The sequence below is a fragment of the Cnephaeus nilssonii genome (assembly GCF_951640355.1).
Source record: "Cnephaeus nilssonii genome assembly, chromosome: 7".
Taxonomy (NCBI): domain Eukaryota; kingdom Metazoa; phylum Chordata; class Mammalia; order Chiroptera; family Vespertilionidae; genus Cnephaeus; species Cnephaeus nilssonii.
Window position 1 is genome coordinate 96,341,972 of NC_137078.1, and position 22,212 is coordinate 96,364,183.

General features: G+C 48.2%; 1 protein-coding gene across 5 annotated transcripts in view; it reads right to left on the reverse strand.

The window, feature by feature from the left end:
* Nucleotides 1–22,212, reverse strand: part of VPS13D (vacuolar protein sorting 13 homolog D) — a 224,219-nt gene that overhangs the window by 35,398 nt on the left and 166,609 nt on the right. For all 5 annotated transcript variants that reach the window (XM_079777542.1, XM_079777539.1, XM_079777543.1 and 2 more), the window contains 2 exons: nt 14,384–14,516; nt 11,576–11,771 (listed from right to left, as the gene is read on the reverse strand). In XM_079777542.1, coding sequence (XP_079633668.1) covers nt 11,576–11,771; nt 14,384–14,516 — 329 coding nt within the window. The remainder of the gene's footprint in view (nt 1–11,575; nt 11,772–14,383; nt 14,517–22,212) is intronic.

The following is a 22,212-nucleotide window of genomic DNA, read 5'->3' on the forward strand; positions in this document are numbered from 1 at the left end:
ATAAGAAAACTTTCAGCAACTTCCCTTGGAAACTACCAGACACCCATCAGCACCCAGGATCTAAGTACAGTCACTCCCCAGCTGCCGGCCCCTCGGAATAGCTTTTATGGTTCAATGAGGGGTGGTGACAGGGCCATGTCACTACCGTGGGGTGTGCTACTTCTTTCATGTTCCTGGGATCTGACAAGAGCCTTCTACAACCTGTTTCTTTACAACACACAGGATGGGAGATTAAAGACCAGTACCAGACGTGAAGCTGGGTTGGGACTCGCAGGGACCTCTCTCCAGTCTAAATCTTCCTGGGAAAGAGGCCACTGACTGCTAAGCACACTGCTCAAAAGTGGTTGTGCCGACCGAGCGAGATGATACGTGGAAAATACACAGGACAGTGCCAGCATCACAGCCAAGGGTTAAAAACGTTAACAATAATGTTGTTGTTATCTTTTAATACCACCAAACTTCAAGACTGTTTTAGCAGAAATAACGGATTTCGGCGAAACCACATTAATTCAGAGTTACTAGCTGGATGTGAAAGGGAAAGGACACCAAGAAAGGCTGAATGAATCAGTGAAAAGTCTAAATTATAGGACTTGTGATTAAATATGACAGATTGAGTCCAGAGACCCCTCTACAGGGAAAGCAGAGGGATGCAAATGGCACCAATCCAGAAGGATAAAGAGAAGGTGTCAACAATATTTTAGAAGCTGAAAAGCAGATGGGCAAGTGGTGCTGAAATGTAAGCCTGAGGGAGTGGAAGCCACAAGCAGTAAGCTAATTAGTACGAAAACCCGCTAAATGTCAGAAAGATGGAGGCACCAAGCCACTCTGAAGGCCTGGGGCACAGGGAGGAACAGGGAGGATGGGGTGAGGTGGTGAAAAGCCTGTGTGAGAAGCGTTAGACCTGCAGGTCCCTCTCTCACCCCCGTCCAGCCTGCTCCTCCTCCGGAGAGGAGAATCCACCCGTCCACAGCTGACCCACCCCCAGGAAGGTCCCCAGCCCCTTCCACCTCCCCCAAGTCCCACTCTGCTGGTTAGTGCCTCATCTTTACATGGGAGTAGACAGAGAGTCAAGAGTCACCAAACATCTGGGAACAGTCTCTGTTCATGAAAGAAAAAGACCAAATGAACAAATGAAAGAAACTCAAGAGGACTAGGGCACTAGCTACACAGATCTAGAAGCAACCAGTCCAAAGAGGAGCCAGAGCCATCTAGAGAAGGAATTTCCAAGAAACTGGTCAATTATTTAATACTAGTGGCCCGGTGCACGAAATTCATGCACATTAAAAGGGAATTAATTAGAGGAAATACTTTAATATTGCTATTCACGTCCCCTGGCCCGGTGCTGGGCGGGGAGGCAGCCTCACATCCCAGGCCGGCGCAAGTCCCCGCCCATCAACGCTGCAAGTCCCCGCGCCCCGCCCCCGCCTGCCTCGCACACAGCCTCCTGCAGTTCGGTCCTTATGGTGTTATGTCGTGATAACCATTTGCATATTAGCCTTTTATTATTATGATATTTCTAAACACACAGAGGAGAGTTTATGGATAAATTAGTAATAGGCAAATAAAAATCAATTTTGTTTTCAAGAAGTTACTGCTCTCGCTGGCCGGTGGCTCAGTTGGTTGGAGTTTCATCCTGTACACCAAAAGATTGTGGGTTCGATCCCTGGCCCTGGTCAGGGCACATGCAGGAGGCAGCCAATCGATGTTACTCTCACATTGATGTTTTCTCTCTCTGTTCTTCTCTTTATAAGTAAATAAATAAATATGTTCTCAGGTGAAGATTTAAAAAATAAAAGTGTGAATATTTATTTATTTTGATAAAATTTAATTTGAAAAATATTTTTAAATTGTTATAGTGAGATAAAGTAAAAACACTATCCTTATTAATGGTAGATACTAAATAATATTTAGGAAATATGTATAAGGTATAAAGAATAATTGAAAATAATCAAGAGATCATTAGCTAATTATAAACCACTAGAGGCCCGGTGCACGAAATTCGTGCACGGTGGTGGGGGGGGGGTGTCCTTCAGCCCAGCCTGCACTCCCTCCAATCTGGGACATCCCTCTCACAATCCAGGACTGCTGGCTCCCAATGCTCACCTGCCTCTGCCTGATTGCCCCTAACTGCTTCTGCCTGCCACCTGATCACCCCCTAACCACTCCACTGCCAGCCTGATCGACGCCTAACTGCTCCCCGGCAAGCCCGATTGCCCCTAACTGCCCTCCCCTGCCAGTCTGATCACCCCTAACTGTCCTCCCCTGCAGGCCTGGTCGCCCCCAACTGCCCTCCCCTGCTGGCCCGGTCACCCCTAACTGCCCTCCCCACCCCTAACTGCCCTCTCTGCTGGCCTGATCGCCCACAACTGCCCTCCTCTGCAGACCTGGTCTCCCCCAACTGCCCTCCTCTGCCGGCCCGATTGCCCCTAACTGCCCTCCCCTGCCAGCCTGGTCACCCCTAACTGCTCTCCCCTGCGAGTCTGGTCACCCCTAACTGTCCTCCCCTGCAGGCCTGGTCGCCCCCAACTGCCCTCCCCTGCTGGCCTGGTCACCCCTAACTTCCCTCCCCTGCTGACCTGGTCACCCCTAACTGCCCTCCCTTGCTGACCTAGTCACCCCTAACTGCCCTCCCCTGCTGACCTGGTCACCCCTAACTGCCCTCCCTGCTGGCCTGATCGCCCACAACTGCCCTCCCCTGCAGGCCTGGTCCCCCCCAACTGTCCTCCACTGCAGGCCTGGTCCTCCCAAACTGCCCTCCCTGCAGGCCTGGTCCCCCCCAACTGCCCTTCCCTGCTGTCCTGGTCCCCCTCAACTGCCCTCCCCTGCAGGCCTGGTCCCCCCCAACTGCCCTCCTCTGCTGGCCCAGTCACCCCTAACTGCCCTCCCTGCTGGCTTGATTGCCCACAACTGCCCTCCCCTGCAGGCCTGGGTCCCCCCAACTGCCCTCCCTTGCTGGCCTGGTCTCCCCCAACTGCCCTCCTCTGCCAGCCTGGTCACCTCCAACTGCCCACAACTGCCCACCCCTGCCAGCCATCTTGTGGCAGCCATCTTGTGTCCACATGGGGGAAGCCATCTTTGGCCACATGGGGGCAGCCATATTGTTTCTTGGAGTGATGGTCAATTTGCATATTACTCTTTTATTAGATAGGATTAGTTAAACTATAATGATTTGTTTTGAAAGAGCTGTGAAGGGCCTGGTAATAAGACTGGAAAAAAGTGCCTCTATGTACCAAACCTCCACAATATACATCACCACACACATGCAATTTTGTTGTTTTCAAGAACAAACAGCAAGTAAAATCACTAACATAGGGTTACTTCAAGAAAGCTAAAGGAAACTTGCTTTACTGAACATGTAAGACTAAAATAGTTTGATGATGCTCGAGAATCTAGAAGATTCTTCAAAGCAGTTTGTTCTCAAGTATTTAAATATTCTCAGCACTTACTATTTATTTAGTACATGTTTGGAATACGGAAATAGTCAACACTTAACCAGTTAATGAATTTCTACTGCCAATTTGCCTGCTCTTGAACCAGTGTGCTTACTAAGCAATTAGATCTAAATATCACAAGTTCAGAATTATCTAAATTGAATCAATGGGGCCCCTCAATAGTTCAAACAAAGACATAAAAACTCTTTGAGGTTTGCATCTGCTCACAAGGGGTATGAAGGCACTCTACACGCAGTAATCTGGCCTTTAGCGCCTTAGGAGGTGGGCAGGTGTGTTACTGCCGCGCTAACCCTCCTGCCGGAGCCCATCCGTGACGTCCAGGGTCCAAGCTCACCCCTGCCCATCCCCACGGCGCTCCGGGAGATAACCCACCACCTAACTCACCAGGTTCACCAGATTCCTGTTACCCATCGGCCTCGTAATGGGAAGTTTTGCCCCTTTGAAGTTTTCTGCCATCCTGGGATTTTATGAAAAGGCCTGGGTCACCTCTGCCATGATCTATGTTTAAAGTATGTTTGGGGAAAACCTACTAGGAGCTGGCTCTGGTGTTAACACAGAACAACTGCCTCATAAAAACTGCTTTCCACAGGAGTTCAAAGGGCTTATCCAAGTACTGCAGGCTTGTCCTGCCCCACCAACTTGCTAGGGTAGGAAGCCGAGGTTTTGCCAAGTAAACTCTGACACAGATAAACCTTCTCAGTTTCCTGACGGGCTCAGGGCAGAGCGAACAATCCAGTGGGCTTTTGACAAGACGGACCTCGCACTTTGAAGTCATTGGCCCCGCACTTTCCATGCCGCTGAAGCTAAAATTTATTGGGACAGTAGGTGAAGGTGAAGGACTAAACTAGGCAAATTATTGTGAAAAGTCTTTCTGATATGTGATAACATCTTTCCAATTGGTACTTCAAGGAACCCAGTAAAAGTCAGGAGCAAACCAGGAGGGCTGACAACTGCTGGCAGGAAGCCAAAGTGCAGCATCACGTTACCGTGGCTCCCGCAGTTTAATCCTCATTAATCCACCAGGGCCGGTATGTGCCACCTCTCAGCAGGAGGAGGGGTCATCACCATATTCTCAGAGCCTCTTGTTAAGGAAATTCACCAGGTACAGGTTGCTGGTGGCTGGTGGCACATTCGTGGAGTCACAGAAGGTGCGAAGAGTGGCACTGTTTTCCATTTCTGCAAGTCTCTACGTCGTTTCACAGAGAACAGCTGCATTCTCTTATCTGCCCCTACGTCAATCTGGTGCAATATCACACATTGTGTAGCTTCTGCAAAACTCCCCTGTGCATTGATTAGAGAATATTGTAAAATAGTTATCTAACTATATGTGAGTTCACATATAAAAGCAGGTTTGACCTTATGGGTCCCTGAAAGATTTGCCCAGGGGTCCTAGACCATATTTTGAGAACCTCTGTTCTAAAAGGACCCATATATGCAACCCGTGCTCATTAGAAATCAGTTTCCTCTAGGTATTAAAGTAAATCCACTAAGATGGAGATTAGTCACCTTGCTAACCGGATTACAGTTATATAAGCCAGATATAACAAAATTATTTCTTTTAGTGTATATTGTGATTAAAATGTCTTACTAATTCAATCTTATATCTACCCTACCCCCACCCCTGCCCAATTTGACAAATTAGTGAGAAACTTAGTAAGAATCTGTCTTTGAGAGGCAGTCTGGCAAAAAGAGTATAAGTGAAGGCACGGGGCAATGAAACAGGGTTAATTGTAACACCCAAGCCTACCTCTTCTTCCCCCAAAGATGACAGCCTTCGCTTGTAATACAATACTTCAGTGTCCAATGCCCTGCCGGCCCACTGTCCTCTGTGTATCTCAGAAGGATCTCCCAGTCTGCAGCTCTCTGAGAGCAGGGATCTGAACTCAGACCCAAATCCTCTCTGGAAGGGAGAGTCCAGCTCCATCCTGGCACAGAGGGATGGTTCTGTGAGGGAAAGCTGTGACAGACAGGGCAGTCACCGAAAGCTAAGAATCAGTCAACCTAATGCCTCGGCAGAGAAGTCCACAAACAGCAAATGGCTTTTCATTCTCCGGCAATGCTGGAAACGAGATTGTTTCTCATAACGCTGTTCTGTTTCTCTTGAAGTTCAAACCAAACATCTCAAAGGCGTAGCTTATGTACACAAGACTGGTGTCATTCCAGAGTTTTAAAAAATCAAATCATTGAACAAGGAAGGAATTATAGATGCACAATGGCATGATTGATCATTTAATTTTAAATGGAAGAAAACAAAATCAGAGAGCAATCACTACCCATTTCCTTTCTTTGAGCAAAGACCTGCTGGCTGAGATATAAGGACGGTGCTTTGAAGGTGTACATGCCTAACATCCATTTATTTTTACGTTTGGAAGCAGGCTTGTGCTGTTTCCATAAAGCCAGTCGTCTCTGCATGCCAAAAATGGCAAAAAATAGACGCTCTCCTTTCTAGAAATGATTATAATGTACCATGACCAAAAAAGTGGTTTTTCCCTAACAGATAATCTTGCATAAAAATGAGTCATGGGATTTCAGAAATGGAAAGGCTTTTCTCAAATATGTGTGTGTAGGAACACACACACCTCCCGCTTTTTCAGCAACAGAGCTTCACTTTCCGTAAGTCATGTTCTAATGAGAACGGCTCTGTCTGGGGCCTGTGAGTGAAAGGGGAATAGAGTATTTAGAGTTCAGCAAGAGGGAAGAAGTCTGTCTTAGAAAATAAGATTTCTCTGCTTGTGTTCCTCTGGGACGGATTTTAACTTATAAGGCAAGAAGGACTGGTAAGATGTTTCTTAAAAATAACTTCTCTTGCAACTTCATCAGCTCAATGTCAGCCCGACTGAGACATCCTCTGAGCACAGCTCGGAATGCTGTTCCTCGGGGGCTCTCAGGAGTGAGGAGATGTTCCCTCCACCTTCGTGTGTCCGTGGGAAGGCTGGCCTGGCAAGATCGGGAGGGGAGAATGCATGGCTCTCATCCCACGTGCACCCCAGGGTGAGCAGAGGGAGGATAAAGTGGCTGCCCCTCCATAGTTCTGTGTCACCTCTGGACAAGAGAAGAGTGACGTGAACAATCCCTTCCCTTCAGTTGGACACAGCAATTTTCCAGCTTCACTGAAATCTAATTCCTTCTCATGATGAAGCTGACATGCCAGCCAGTGCATTGGCTGCCCCAAGCAGCAGATAGTTACCAAGCCGACAGACACTTATGCTCACAGATAAGAAACACAGCCTCGGGGTCAAACAGGTCCTGGACTCTGGCTTTTCACCCTTACCAACACACAACTTCATACCAACGCTGCCGGCGTCCAGGGACCCGAGTGGAGGAGGGCCTTACACTCGTAAGTAAGTCCGAGGGAGTCGCCACAGGAGAACGTGGCCTATCTTTCTGAAGGGTTAATTTTATTGGGTAGCAATTAAAAACATTTTATTAAAACAAGTGTGGGATAAAATTAATTCACAATTTCAAGACAAAACAGAAACTTCCCAAGAAATGTTGGACTTGCTTTTCCCAGGATACACGGGGTCCCGTGCACTACCCCCGCCTCCGGTGGGGCACTGGTGGGAAAATTGAGAGCCCTGGTGTAGCTAAGAAACATTTTAATTTTGGTTAGATTTTTGCCTTTGGAAGTTCCCTAATGGCTCAAATCAAGCCAGCTCTGCTTGATGTGTTATGTATAATACCAAGGAGAGCACATGGCTGCTTTCAGCGTGGGGTGAGTGAAGGCCGCATTGCCAAACCAGGACGCAGAGCGGGGGAGCGCTGCCTACTTCCCTTTGCTGACGGCTTTCTGGCCTGTCCAACCTGACGGGCCTCAGGCTCTGTGACTCAAGAGGGTCTTAACCCTTTTATCCCAGAGAGTCCTGGTAAGATGCAAACACTGGAACTAAAAGGGCTTTTCCCTGAGAAACACCATGTCCATTTCACATCTAAGAGGCCATTAACGGAAAGAGATTTGGGGTGGTGTCTTAGGAGAGTTTTTACTGAAGAAGTGGAATATGCCCACCATCAATCTTTTCTGGGAAGTCCATCCAAAGGTTACTGCAAAGCTCTCAGGCAACTGGAATGCACACATGCGTGCACCGCACAGGGCCTGGAGTCCGCGCTCTGTCGGGGCCTGAGGGCTGTATTCTCCAACACTGATCTATCACTGCCCTTCAAGCTCCCTTCCTCCTTATCTAACTTAAATACTGAGATAAGCTGCAACACTCCTGAGCTTTGCTAAATTAGTTCAAATATTTCAAGTTCTGCCAACTCACACTTCTCCCCCCCACCCACCCCCCTGTTTTGGGTCTTGACTAAAAAGGTGAAGAAATATTTTGGAGGAAACCTCAGGGCCCAGCTTCATCAATCTTCATGTGCTACTCTCCTGAAATGCCATGCACCCAAAGCCTATCACACTATCACAGATGGTATTTAGAGAAATAAACAAGCAAATCAACAGCCCAGCGTGGAACACTCCTCTCTTTTCAGTGGTATTTTGCCTTCTATTGTGAAATGGCTGCTCCGGGCTCTCTGCAGCTTCCTACCAAAGTGGCTTTGCAAATACTACCGTCCAAACCCAGTGCACATGCCCAGAACTGAGCACGGCGGGTGGGTGCCCTGCTTGGCCCGGTCTGTTTGAAGGGCGACAGGCTTCTCTCCACGGCTTCAATGGCACCACCAGTGGCTGCATCTGTGCCATTTTCATAAACTTTACTTGGGAACAGACAAATGTGGCCCAATACATGTAGACGAGACGATGCAACCTGAGCCAGCAGAACGTTGCCTTGGAAAAGGCTTCTTATTTCAGTTCCAAACCACACATACTTGTACAGTTAACAAATGCAGCAGGGGATACTGGTCCACAACATTCATGTGGAGGCCAAAGGCTCTGCTGTCCTCCGCCCTCCTCTCCCCACCCCCACCTGCCTTCCCAAGAACTTGTAGACTGCGTGGGAAGTTCAGAGACCAGTTAGGGGGCTGTCTTTCTGGAACACTTGCGTGCTCCAACCAGGAGAGGAACTCGGACGTATTTTAATCTAAAAGAACTCAAGGAGGGGGGTTCCCTATAAATAACGCCGTGTTCCAATAAACACCAAAAGGAGCCAATGTTTCCTGTAAGGCCACTTTTCAGATGGATTACTGGAAGGAGTATTCCTTCACAGTTTTATGGCTTACTTTACTATCATCTGCTTAAAATTTGGGTCATTTAAAACATAGATGCTAAGATCTAAGCCTTTCCTTGGATGAAATATCACAGAGGAAGCAGCAAGTTCATTCCAAGAGCAGACTCAGAGGCAGAACTCTTGGACTCCTGGGTTCTACTCCTGGCTCAGTCCCTGGGCTCAGGTCAGCGCTCGGTCAGCATCTCACTTCTAATCCCTTCAAATCATTTGTTAGTCCCTGTTGTCTAAACAGTGGGGGAAACCCTGCGTAACACCCCTGGACTCTGTTCAATCAACAGGGATGACTGTATCTTACTTCCAAGAAGCCAGGGTGACGCGTCCCGGAGCAGAGCTAGCATGCTCCTAAGAGATCACAGTGTCATCGAGCAGTCCCTCAAGGCTCTGAAACATTTCTCCACCTGCAAGAATCGCTGCTCCTTTAATCTGTGACCTTCAAAACCAGTATCACCCGGACTTTTCTAGTTCTTTATAGTTTCACATTAAGTAACTCTGGTTACTGAAGCCTCAAACCTCTAAGAGGCAGAAAAAACAAACAGGTATATTTATCCCTAATTTATAGATGAAAACTGAGGCTTAGATAGGCTAGGAGACTTGATTAAGGGCCCAAAGCTAATAAGGAAGGGGGCTGGGACAAGTGTTCTTTTCTCTCTAACATGTGGGTCCTCATTATGAACTCCACTTTTGGACCCAGGGAAACGGACTGAGGGAAGTTGGTTAAAGTGTCTCAGGAGCCTCTGTGATGCCTTTCATGTGCAATAAAGGGTGAAGGGCCACGTTTCTGGGAGGCCCCCGATTAGCATGGGTATAGCACGTGTCCCACTCACCTCTGATAGCTTCAGCCATGGTGCTCCCACTCCTGGCTCCTCTGGGAATAGAGAGGAGATGCCGATGCTTAATTCCCCCTCCTTTTAGCTTCCAGGACCACAGGCCCATGACCACCGATGCCCCTCACTTATTACTGAAGCTTTTGCTTCCAGGAGGAGTGAAAAGCTAGGCAGATAGCTGCTCTATCCAGTTAAACGTCAGTGAGACTGCCCAGTTACTGTTTGCTTTGAGGCAAACTACATAGCTTCTCTGTCCCCTTTACCAAGAACACGATTCTCTCTCCACCTGGCCCACTCCTACTTACACTTCAGGCTTCATCGCAAACACCACTTCCCTAGAAAAGCCTTTCTTGATCTGACTGACCACAGCTCCGACAGCCAGCCTTTCTTTCCCTTCATCTTCTCCAATCACACAGTCTCATAGCACCCTGCACATCTCCTGTGCCATTTATCCTAACTTTAGCAAATAATTCTTTACAGGTTATCTGGTTTATGTTTGCTGCCCGCCTTGACTGTAGCCCTTTGAGACCAAGGACAGCCTTGCTTTATATAGCTCTGCTGTATTCCCAACCCCGAGTCCTTAGGGACTTTTCAATCAGTATTCACTGACTGAACATGCCTGAACAGCAGGCATATGCTGGCTGGCACCAAAGTGAACCTTCTATGCCCGTGCTGGACAGCGGGCAAGAGCGCCATGAACACCCTCCTGTCTGCAGCAACCACTGTGCCTTTCCTGTGCTCCTAAAAAGAATGCAACATTTTACCGAGACTTCCACACTCACATCATAGAAAAGCCAAGTGATTTCTTCCTGGTCAGGTCATTAAAGTTAACATCACAAACTAATCTTTTAAAGTGTTAACACGTATACCTCAGACGCTTTTTGAAACCAATCACTCAATTCCTTGACTGCTTTGGGATTCTAAGAATAACGACGGTTCCTTTGGAACACTTTACTTACGCTTCTTTAGTCTCATTGTCCTAACGAGAAGCTGGAGGTAGACTTCTTGGGCTTTGAGCAGACATGGAAAAAGTAACTGGAAATACTTTTGAAGGATCCCCCCTCCCTCTCCCCCTAACTTCATAAATGCTTCAAAATATACTCAAGGACTGGTTGGGCTCTGTATCTGAGAATAGAATGTAAGTTAACTAAAGTAAGCGCTACAGATCCTTTTAAAGAGCAGCTGCTTCCAGATGGAAGACCTTCTGGCAGAACACAGTAATGTGTCATTGGGAACGTTTCCTGGTGACAGACAAGTGGACTCATTTTCGTTGGGGACAATTTTCCTTCAAATCCTATACGAGGAAGCGAGAGGGTGTGGACATGGCCCAGGCCCTAGCATTCTAAAGGGCACACTAATTCACTCAGGGGCTATCTATTAAGCAGGCAGCGGCAAAATCCTTCTGGGCTTAAGTGGAGTCCAGCTTGGCTGAGAGCTGTAACATTCATTACCGTGTAGCCTTTGTTGATAAGCTCCCCAATTAGTCACTGAAAAAGGGGAGGCTAATGTAGGCCACGCACATAAATAGCTAAGTTAGAGTAGTCGGGTTCTTGGGATTTGGAGCCTTATGGGCTGTGGCTGATGTCCTGCCTCAGCTGGTATCAAGGCAAGAAAGCATCCCTCCGCAGAACTGCCCGCCAGGTGGGGTTTCGTTATGAGGTGGGGACTAGATGGCAGTTTCAAGTGGAAGAACTAGGAAGGGACAGACCCACGTGGTGAACTGCAACTTCAGGGATTCCAGAACTACGCCATGGGGCTCAGGAGCAAGACACAGCCGACAGCCAGATAGTTTTCTTAACGGGCAGGCCGGGGTCTAGTTAGTTTGGTGAGCAGGGGAGGTTTGTAAGAATGCAATGCTATTTTCTGACCCCCTCTAGCGAAGAAAAACAACATTGTGAGTGTGTAGCCAGTAAATACAGATACAGACATAGACGTGGATCTGCAAAAGTGCATGCCCGATTTGTGTGCCTTGTTTTCATGTATTTATATTAGGCAAGTCAGAAATGTTAGTTGTGTGTAATCAGATAATGAAAAATCATATCATTAAAGCAGGTGAAACATAGCAGGATGGATTAGGAGAGGCAGCAGACCTGGGCTGGAAATTGCAAAAGCCACTCCCCCGACGACCACTGACCTGGGGCCACTAAGTGTGGCTGTGTCTCTCACCGCCTGGGCTGTTTCTGATGCAAAATCCAGGGCGCCTGCCACTGGCTTGGTTACAGTGCCAACAAGCCCTTTCCCAAGGCCAGATATGAAACCGCTGACACCCCCTTCTGTTTTCACACCTTCCACTGTTGAGGTTATAACACTGGTCAATCCACCAATGATACCTAGCAAAAAAGACAAGGGCTATTTGTAACCGGGCCAAGAACAAAAGCAACAGCATTTAAAGCCAAACCCCTCAGTTCCATGCATCTGGCGAGGTAACTCAGGGGTGTTTCCTCAATCTCTTGACAGGCCATAGGCAGGCCAACTCAAGGTGGAGAACCAGCAGATCTGCCTCTTAAGTTTGGAGTCAGAGAATGTATATTATATATTAGTCAGAAGTAAAGCATGTTCCAGTTTTAAAAATCAAAGAAAAGCTAAGAGTTTAAAAGTGGTACTTTTCAATTCCAGAGCTTGGGCAGCATATGGTCTATGGAGAGGATATAGACAGTGGAATTAAATCTAGAGACAAGAAACTAGGGTTCTTGGGGAGACGCGGGGTTCCATAAAATATAAGGCGTAGAGATAACTAAATACAGATCCTCAGTTTTCAAAGAATACTATGTGACTTGCCAGCACCACCAAACATTTGAAATGGGGTAAAAGCTGTGGCACACGTGGCTGAAAGCAGGTGTAGGCGACCAGAGTAATGACAAAGCCTGGTGAAGGGCATCCTTAAAAAGCTGCCAGAGCCAGCAGTAACCTCAAGGGAGTGAGTTTGAAAGATGAATCAAGGTCAAAAAGATATTCCAAACATTTTGAGAGTTGACAGCAATGACCTTAAAGAGCCTCCACAGTGGCCAGAAGTTGGCCGGGGCTGAAGAGGACGTGGCCTTGCAGGGGAAATGGGCCCAGTCCAGGGAGCATTTCCAGGTCCTGTGCCAGGGACACTCACAGGATGTTTACCTGGTGGCGATGGGGGTGTGAGGAAGCTCTCTAGACGCTTCAGCTCTAGTGAGACAAATTGGTAAAGGAAGCTGCTTGGGTGAGAATGTACTAACAATGCACAGCGCTTCTGGATTCTGGTGCATTGGCCGTGAGGCAATAGCCCTTTCCCGTCCTCTGAACCAAGTTCATGCAGAGACAGACTCTTTCGGAACCTGGTCAAGCGGGGCCTACAGACAGAACTGAGCATGACCCCAGCTTTTAAACCAAGGGACTGTTATCGGTGAAGGGCTTTTTCATCGTGAAAGAAGGATCTCACGCTCAGCTATGCTTTCATGGGTCCCCTTGGTTGAGGCCACTGGTTCCTCGTCTCAGAATGAACAGCCTGTATTCTGAAGATGTTGTACATATTACCTAATGATCCCTGCTTGGAGGGGAGTTTGCGACCTTGAAATGATTCCCTATTTTCTCACCACACTGGTGTGTCCATCAAGAAAGTGAGGACAGCCATGCTCTCTCTGCATCCCAAGGATGCTGGGTAAATAGAGGCAATAATGCATAGCAAAGCATTTTATGTTCATTAAAAAACAGTCCTCTGTTAGTCTAAGGCACTGTCACTGCAGTTACTAGAAAGAAGGATTAAATCTCTAAACCCAAGTGATTGCCCAACCATCAACTTTTAAAGCACATAAACAGATTAATTTCAGCCAAATTTTACTTCTAGCTTGATGTCTCCTTGGGGAACGCTCCTGTTCCAGTTGGGCAGGCTTAGGGAAAGAAAGGCATTTTAATCCAAACCTCGCCCTTAGAAAGTTGATAAACAAAAACTCTCTCCTAAACACAAAGAGACACATGATTTTTTATTATTGATATTCCTTCTTCTTGCAAATGCTGATAATTAAAACTTCTCAGTCTTGACATGACTTCTGATAGCTTCAGACTATTTCTAGTAATCTGGTATAAGCAGTTCACTTTAGTAACCATTACTAAGCATGAGCTACATGCCAGGGATCATGTGAGGTAGCAAGTACAAAGGTGACTTCAAAGTGGTCTTCTGCTCTCCTGGCCATCACAGCCTATCAGGGAAGCAAGATGCACACAGCTGGCTACATACACAACCACGCCCGCCATGTGTGCGCTAATCATCATTAACTCTAACTGGGGACAGTGGAGTGGGGCAAATGTCCTTTGAGTTGGGACTTACAGGCTGAACAGGATTTTGAGAGGCAATGAAGTGAGGCAGAGGAGCAGTAAGAGGCCCTGGGTGGCTGGGGACAATAGTCGGGAAAGGTGGCTGGGTTCATATTTCCAAGGGCCTTAAGGAATGCCGTGCTAAGTAAGAAGTTTTGAGAAAAATACAACAAACGGAAAATGAGTCTGAATTAAAGCATTAAAAGCCAGAATTCAAACAAATTCAGAGAATGGGTATTTACACAAGACTCAGAAACATCTGGGCCACAAACCTGGCGGCCAGTTCCACATCTCACTCTCTGTGGAAGGAATGCTCAGCTCAGTAAGCGGAGGGCAAGTCTAGAAGCAGCAGATCCATATTCTAAAAAGGGGTTTTGTTGCTTACACCTTGTGACACCTTGGGAACAGAAGCCGCCAGGGCGCAGGAAGGAATGGCCATGGGCACACTTTGAAAATGAATGAAGAGTTCTCACAGGTGGTAGCAGTTGTAAGGGGAATAAAATAAGAGAGCTTGGATGGCTACCGGCACCACAATGCCAGGCCAGGATCGACACTGCTGTCAGCTCTCTTTTTCCCGCTGGCAGTCGGATGGCTGAACAGGCATCCCTGAGGGACTGCGGCAGAAGAGCCACTCTCCTACAGCCGACAGCAGGCGACTTACCATGGGCCAGGCCGTGGATGCCGGCTACCAGGTGCTCGCCACTGGTGGCTGCGTGGTATCTGATGTACTCCCGCTCCGACTGATGCCGGTTGTCCATCGTCTTTCCTAAGCCATCCGATAAGGTCCCCGCAAACTGCAATGAATTAAAAACAGAAGGAGAAGTGTTTTAAACCCTTAGCAGAATTTTTGTTACTTAATTATTTTAAATAAATGCCCTCCTCGCTCCTCACTGGGATTCAGTGAATACCAAGTGAGGGAGAGATAAACGGCTGAATTACGTATACTGTGTGTCCCAGGAGAGTGGTTCTCAAGCATGGGATGCTTACTGGTGGACACAACGCCTGCAAACAACCACTGACAATCCATCTTGACATTTACCTTCCTCGATTCTACTGCAAACTTACCAAAAAAGTAAAGGTTTAACAAAATGGCCTGGGGGAGGAGAGGTGAGCTTTGGGGTTCCCTAATGTTAAAGGACAGAGGCTCTCTGCTCTAACAATCAGTGAGATACAAAATAGGAAATGTGGCAAATTATTGCTTTAGGGTTTGGCATCAAAATTTTTAGAGAAATCAACTGCCCTTAAGTAATGCCTTTTCTTTCACTTATTCAATAATTACCGAGTGCCGAGGTGCCGGCACCATTTGTCAAAAGCAGAAAAAGAAGCATATGTAAAAGTTCACAGGTTAGGTCACCTTTTATTCAAGTGGCACATTTGAACTCATGGCTTCCCATGTAAACTCCGCCCCCACCAATCAGACAGAGATTTTATTTATCCTGGCCTATTTTAACCAGAGAAGCTGTCCCATTCATCAAAGCTGGATAAAAAGGACATAAAAGTCTGTTTTGTCACAAGACAATTTGAAAAGGTTTAAAGTGACAGTTAATAAACCACAGGGTACTTATCCACATCGTTCAGGCATAAAAAGGAAAGGATATCAAATATATAATTAACCTTCTCGGGAAGGATCTACCAAAACAAGTGGTTTAAGTGCCAATGACCCAGGACTAACCTTTTAGAAAACACACAGGAATGTTGCTCAGATACAAAGCGCAGTGGCAAGATGTGAGGCAAACAGCCTGCCCCGCAGACCCTGATGCTGGGTGGCCACCAGGAGGCCTGCCACGTTGTGGTCGGGAGAGGGGGTCACACAGATCTGCCCTGGACGCCCTCAGTCCTAGGCTTCCAGATGCCAGCGACAGGGGAAGGGGCGTCCTGGGTAAGAAGAGGGACTGGAGGCAGGAGCAGCAATTCCCCGGGAAGCAGTGGTCCCTGCAGCAGGACGTGGGAGCACCCCTTTCCTCCACTCGGCCCAGATGTCTTTATGACCCAGGGCAGTGATTAAGGACCTTTCTAGAGAGGCGAGCCCTATCATTAGTTGCTCTTTGCCTTCCCTTCCCTGTCATTCCCTAATTAGAGAACTTAAAGTAAATGGAAATTAATTTTACAATTTCCTTTAGGATGAGGACCCCCTGGAGTGTTTGTGAAGCCCGCACTGTGAATCGCTAAGTGGGGCTTTTAGTCAGGAACCTCATCTAAGAGCCATGGGCCTGGGCATCTGACCAAAACAGATTCTAGTCCTCTCTCCACCATTCCGGTGGCTACATGACCCGAGTGAGGAGCCCACCCTGGGCCCCCTCTCGGCATCTGCAGAGCAGCGATAGCACCGACACTGCCATGTGGCGTGGCTCAGGGTGCGGCATCGAGTCAGCATTCTTACTGTTCTCAGCAGTCACTCTAGTCCAAGGAGGAACACCCGGCATCCTCTGAAGAACGCCTTTCAAAGACAGCATTATGGTCATTTACATTAGCATTTACCATCAACAAGGAGAAAGCAACCAGCCAGCCCTTTCCGGAGTGAGCTTCTGGAGTGGTACCATCTGTAAAATTAGCGCTGGACTCGGCGGTTTCCAAAGCCCTTTCCAGCTGACAGCGTGTGATCTCCGATCCAAGCTAGAATGTCTTTATCAAGCACGCACGCTGGGCCCGGCGCAGGCCTAGGTGCTGCCGGGGTGGAGGGTGGGAACAGAGGGCAGCCTGGCCCTAGTCCCAAAGAGGACAGTCTCGGTAAGACGTCGCTCCACCCGTGGACAGCCAGCAGCAGGAGAGGAGACGCAAATTGGGAGCACCCGGGAACTGCGAAAGGAGGGGGAACGATGACCCTTGTTTCTGGAAAGGCCCAAAGAGCCCTGCCACGTGCAGGAATTCTGAGTTTGGACAACAGTGCCTCCGGGATGCCTCAGGAGAGGTGAGGGGGGGGGGGGGGGGCGGGGTGTGGAGGGAAAGCGCTGTCCTCAGAAGTGCACTGTGGGGTGAGGGCTGCCAGAGAAGGGCTCCACCTGAAGAGTCACCCAGGCTCCTCTCAGGGTCTTGTTCCCATTCTCCTTAAATTCCTAATTTGCTTGAAAAGAGAGGTTTCATTGGAAGAGATATGAAGCGAAGGCTCATCTACCTATTCCAGCAGCTGACTAGGAAGAAGTTAAAAATGCCAATATACTGCCCCCTCCCCCTAGAGAGAACACGGGAGAATAATCTAGGCAAACTGCCCTACACCAGCCCCTCTGCAGCAACCCCCATCAATAAAGCAAGCCTAACACCCACGGTTTATGAGTGAGCCTGGGCCAAAAGCCTAATAGCCAACAGATTCCGCTGCAGCCGCCTCGGCCCCCAGCACTGTCTGGTGGTGGGTTCTCTACAGAAACCACTCTGACCCCAGGAGGAAGAGATGAGAGGGCCTAAGAGAGCACTCTTCCCTTAAATGCTGGGTCTTCCATGTGCTTGCTTCTCAGGTGCCCACCTTGACCGTGGCAAGGTGCCTATAATCTAGTCAACTTACTCTACTAGTATGTCTTCCAGCTGAATTCCTACTCCTCTGTAAGGAAATTACTCATGCAAGCCAGCTAACCTTGTCCTTTGTCACTTGTGAGTAAAAGTAAAGGATACAAAGACACTAACAGGAAGTGATTATAAAATCTTCACCCATGCCCTGCCGGCTTGGCTCAGTGTTTGAGCATTGACCTATGAGCCAGGAGGTCACGGCTCAATTCCTGGTCAGGGCATATACCCGGGTTGCGTGCTCGTTCCCCAGTGTAGGGCATGCAGGAGGCGGCCAATCATTGATTCTCTTCATCGCTGTTTCTATCTCTCCCTCTCTCTCCCTTCCTCTCTGAATAAAAAATATATTTAAAAAGATAAAATCTTCACCCCTAGAAATGTGGCTTTGAGAACTCAGAAAATATAGGAAGATGTTAAAATCTACGATCCAACCAAACCCAGACTGATGAGAGGCTAATCAGATTTTACGAAAAGAGCCATTTTATAGGAACTAAACTGAAGCCAGCCTGGAGAAGGGTCCTGTGGTTAAAGCCCGGGCCTCGGGCCAGCCGCCTGGGCTTCTGAGTGCTGAATCCAGGGCACCACAGAGCCTGTGGCCTTCTCTCTCGCTGTGGGAGCACTTAGTCATCCTTAATTCTATCTCTCACTCCCACCTCAGTGGGAAAGCAAATCACACCCGGTATCTTATTTCTCCCTCAAAGACAGGGTGACAGCTTGGGCTGGAGAGGGAGGTGATTCCAGTAAGCTCTCTTTATGGTGCCCTCTGGCACTGTCTTCCCTGAGGCTGCAGTGTTATTTCACCCATGTCCTTGACTTTGAAGATGATCGTCAAAACAGAGCAGGGGACACTCATGAGAGCTACCCCATCCCGTGGGAGTGACGGTGCAAGACATCCATCGAATTTATTTCGAAACTTTTTCAGAGCAGATGCTCTCTGGCATGTTCGTGGATGATCAAAATGGGAAATGAAGGCTGGATGCAGATATTCAGATCATGCCCAGGGAAAACTAGTCGCGGCGGCACTGGGGGAAAGGCTGAAATCATCAGGAGAGGAGCAAATTCAACCCAGCTATGCATCAACCAACCCCAAACCTTACTGCTTGCCAGGCTAGCAAGTGAGAACCATAAATGAGACGTGGTCCCTGCCTCCTGCCTTCAGGACCTCAGCCTGGAGGTATGTATGTGGCATAACAGAAAGACATTCATTCATATCCGAATTCAAATTCTGACTGTGCCATTTACTAACTGTAAGGTCATGGACAAGTAACAACCTCTGTGAGCCTCCATTTCTTCCTCTTCGAAATGGAGAAAGACCATCCACTTACAAGGATATACACGGAAAGCACTAGACAAGACATGTAAAGTACTTGCACGGAGCGAGAAGCGTCAATTTCTTCACGTGCAAAACGGGAACAATCAGTTTCCACGGGGCTGTTGTGAAGACTAAGTGCGATGGTGTGCACGCGAGGCATGTGGCTCTGTGAGTGTGGAGGGGCATAAAGCACCGGGGCAGTGAGCATGTGCCAGGCTTGCACACTGGGAAAGGACTAGCAATTAGGAGGTAATTTGCAGATAATTTGTAACTCTACTCGGTATAAACATAACTTCAACACCAGAAGGACCATTTGCAGAGACTTAAGTCAATATAGTTCATTTTGTAGCTATTTCAAGTCCACAAAAAAAACCCAACACAGCACCACACACACACACACACACAAATCCTTAAGGCTGCAAGTGAATACTGTCCTTGCTAAAATGAAAGGTTCCAAGGAACAGAATGTCCTTCAGAAAACCTGCTATTACATTTGCAAAGACAACAGTGATCTCCGCACCCCACCCCCTTCTCTCACCAGAGGACGCTCAGAGCACACCACACTCGTGAATTCTGGCCACAGCCTGAAGTCATTGATTTCTCTGAAGCCATATTTTCAGCCAGGGGGTAAAAATGTCAGAACAACTTCAAGATGTCAGTTCTGCTGCCTCGCCGACACACAGTGTGTGTCAATACCCCACCTTCCAAAAATAATCCCGTTGTCCACAGAAACGGAGCCACTACAAATTAGGCTGGGTTTGGGGCTGGGCGCAGAACAGATGGTTTTACAAAACTGACATTCAAGTAGATGCTGGAATGGTGAAAGAGAAAAATATTCACACTGTGTCCCTCTGTTCTGGCCGATCAGTTTTCCTGACCCTTCATGATATGCAGCAAGCCTGGGATGCCAACGGCATGTGGCCAGTGTAACAGGAGCCTCGGCTTGAATTTCCCCCCCTTCTCTGGGGTTCTTCTTTCACAGTTATTTACCTAATGGAAATTTCCTCTTTAATATTCTTGCTCACCGAGGAGTTGCCGGTGACGGTACTTTTCTTGTCACCAGGGGAGACGGTGAGCACGTAGAACAGGAAAAGGAAGAGAAGGGACAGGCGCTGCAGTGTGAGGAGAGTCTGTGTTCTTCCAAGTGGGAGGCTGTCCAGCTGCGAGGCTCAGCCACCAGCACAGCTCCAGTGCTGCTCGGCGTTGCCCACGAGGAGCTATGCTGAACACACAAATTCGCAAAACCCAGCTAGCTACATGCTGTGTCTGTGAGTAAGGAGGACGTGAACTGTGAGGGGGCTGCCCCCCTGCAGTCAATCAGACAGGGCCCACGGAGTCAAATTCTTATTCTATCCCTCACTAAGTATGCACCCGGGGAGAGCTGCTGATCTTCCCTGAACCTCAGTTTACCCACCTGCAAACAAACAAACAAACAGATGGCCTCGCCTCTGGAGGAGTGCTGTGAGGGGTTCAGGAGGTGATGCCAAGGGCCTGGCACGGTGGCCGGCACCCATGGCCGTCATGTTGCTGAGTTTCTGAGCAGCAGCCCCGAGGCCTCCAGGGCTGGCTCACTGCTAGGAAACCTCCTCAGGTCAGGAGGCCTCGTCCCTCGCAGCTAAGATACCACCGCTTCTCTGCTTCATGTTGTCAACGTGGCCACGGCTCAAAATGAGGCTGAGAGGGAGTTTCGCCTTGATGTTGAAAACCCCTCTTGTGATACTTGTGAGCCAGGAGGGGTTAAAGGAAAATGGGATCCAATGAGCAGTGGGTATCTGTCACCAACACAAGGCAAACCAAACATCTAGTCCTCACTCAGCCAAATGGTGAAGGCGGCGGAGGGGGCAGGGAAAGGGCATTTAAAAAAGGCATGGAACAATTTGAGGTTTGGCAAGAAAGAGGCATTTTTGGACCCCAGATCTCTATCCAGTAGATGGAGAGCAGGTTTGTCTGTTTTCAGTTCTGCTCGGTTGTGACTGTGTATGTAGCCCCCTTAAGGCAGAGAAAGGGGAAAGGATCCAGAAAAGAGACCCTGAATGAGAACAATCAAGACATTTTAAAGCTCGGACTGACATTCTACTCTAGCAACACGCCTAAGCCAATGACCTTGCTTTTGTGGGAGGGGGAGGCGGGTGTTCTCTGGAGACCTAAAGGCCTCCTGCCCTAAGACATACACCATGTTGCTATTTCACGGATAAACACTTATCAGGCAACAGACACTCCTTTTCAGTTAAGAAACAAAGTCATCCAAAGCCACCCAGAATTATCTCAGCACACAAGGTCTAAACATAAGCAACAAAGTCAGACCTCAAGATGGCCCTGCTTCTCAGAGGCCAGGACGCACGCCTGCTGAACTGGCAAGTCTCTGCTGCTCTGACCCACTTGTGAACTCAGATGTGTTTCAGATTAATCTAGAGGCTTGGAGTGGTGTGAGGCACTCGGAATAGGGTTTTGCTTTTTCTTTAATAAGGAACGGTGGCGTTTGCTATGAGGCTAAAAGCACAGAAATAAGCAGAACACCCACAGGAAGACTGATTTTCATCACCAGACAAGTGTCACGGCTTAGTCACGTCCTATTTTCCCAGTTTCCTCCATGTCAATTAGAATCACGTGCAGGAGGAATCTTTAAACCCAGCTGTGGACGGGATGGTGTCCCCCCACCTTTCAGCTCTTCATCAGCGAGGCCTCGTGCACCTTCCGCAGAAGGGGATGGGGCAGTGCCGAGGGTGCAGGCCTCCCCTACCGGCTGCGGAAAAGTCCCTGAAGCTCCCAGACAGAGTCAGAGGGGGGTTTCTGCACAGTTAGGGCTACACGAGGGGGGCACGCCTTCCCACCCCACTCGAGACCTCCAGTTTTGCCATCTAACCAGGTTTTCACTGTGCATAAACAGCCCACGCCCCAGTACCGAACCAGGAGATAGAATATGATGTGAAAGAAAAAAATAAGAAGAACCCTGTGAGGTGGTCTCACCACAATGTCTGACTCGGCAGATAAACTATTTCAACACCAGGAAAGCACACAGGCTTTGAAAGGCCAGGAGTCTCACTCCCGACTCTGTCACTGGATCCAACTGGGTGAACTTGAGCCACACACACACGCTCTCTTCAGGATTGGTGTCTTCATCTGAAGACAGGAGTACGCGGCCCACAGACTTGCTAACCCAGAGAGGCCTTGGTTTTAAAAGGACTTGGGGGAAAACACAAAGAATGTGTAAAGGCCAAGGGTGGCTACCGCAAAGTCTGTTCTTCTGAGTGTCCCACTGCCCCTCCCTCCCCAGCTGAATGCTGTGTCTCAGCCTGTGACCGAGGCATCACCTGTACCCATTCTGGAACAAAGAGCAGGAAGTCAATTATAACAAAAGAAAAGCTCCAAATACGGAAATTTAGAAATGCAACCAAACATTTTACAACAGAGAAGAAGCTCAAGCTTATCGCATTCCCAGCCACAAGGACTTCATTCCTGTAAAGAACTTGGCATTTCAAGTGAACAGCTATAGTCTCTTTAATGCCAAAAGCCGGGGAGAAAGGCGACGGGTGATGTCACGGAGCACAGTCCTAGATGCCAGGCACCGGTACAAGCTGAACTTCTTACTGAAAAAGTCAGATATGTTTCAAGGGTTTGAAATACCTTGATAAGATTTTCAGGGAAAAAATCTCCGCAACTGGATGTTCAAATAAAAGAAGTTT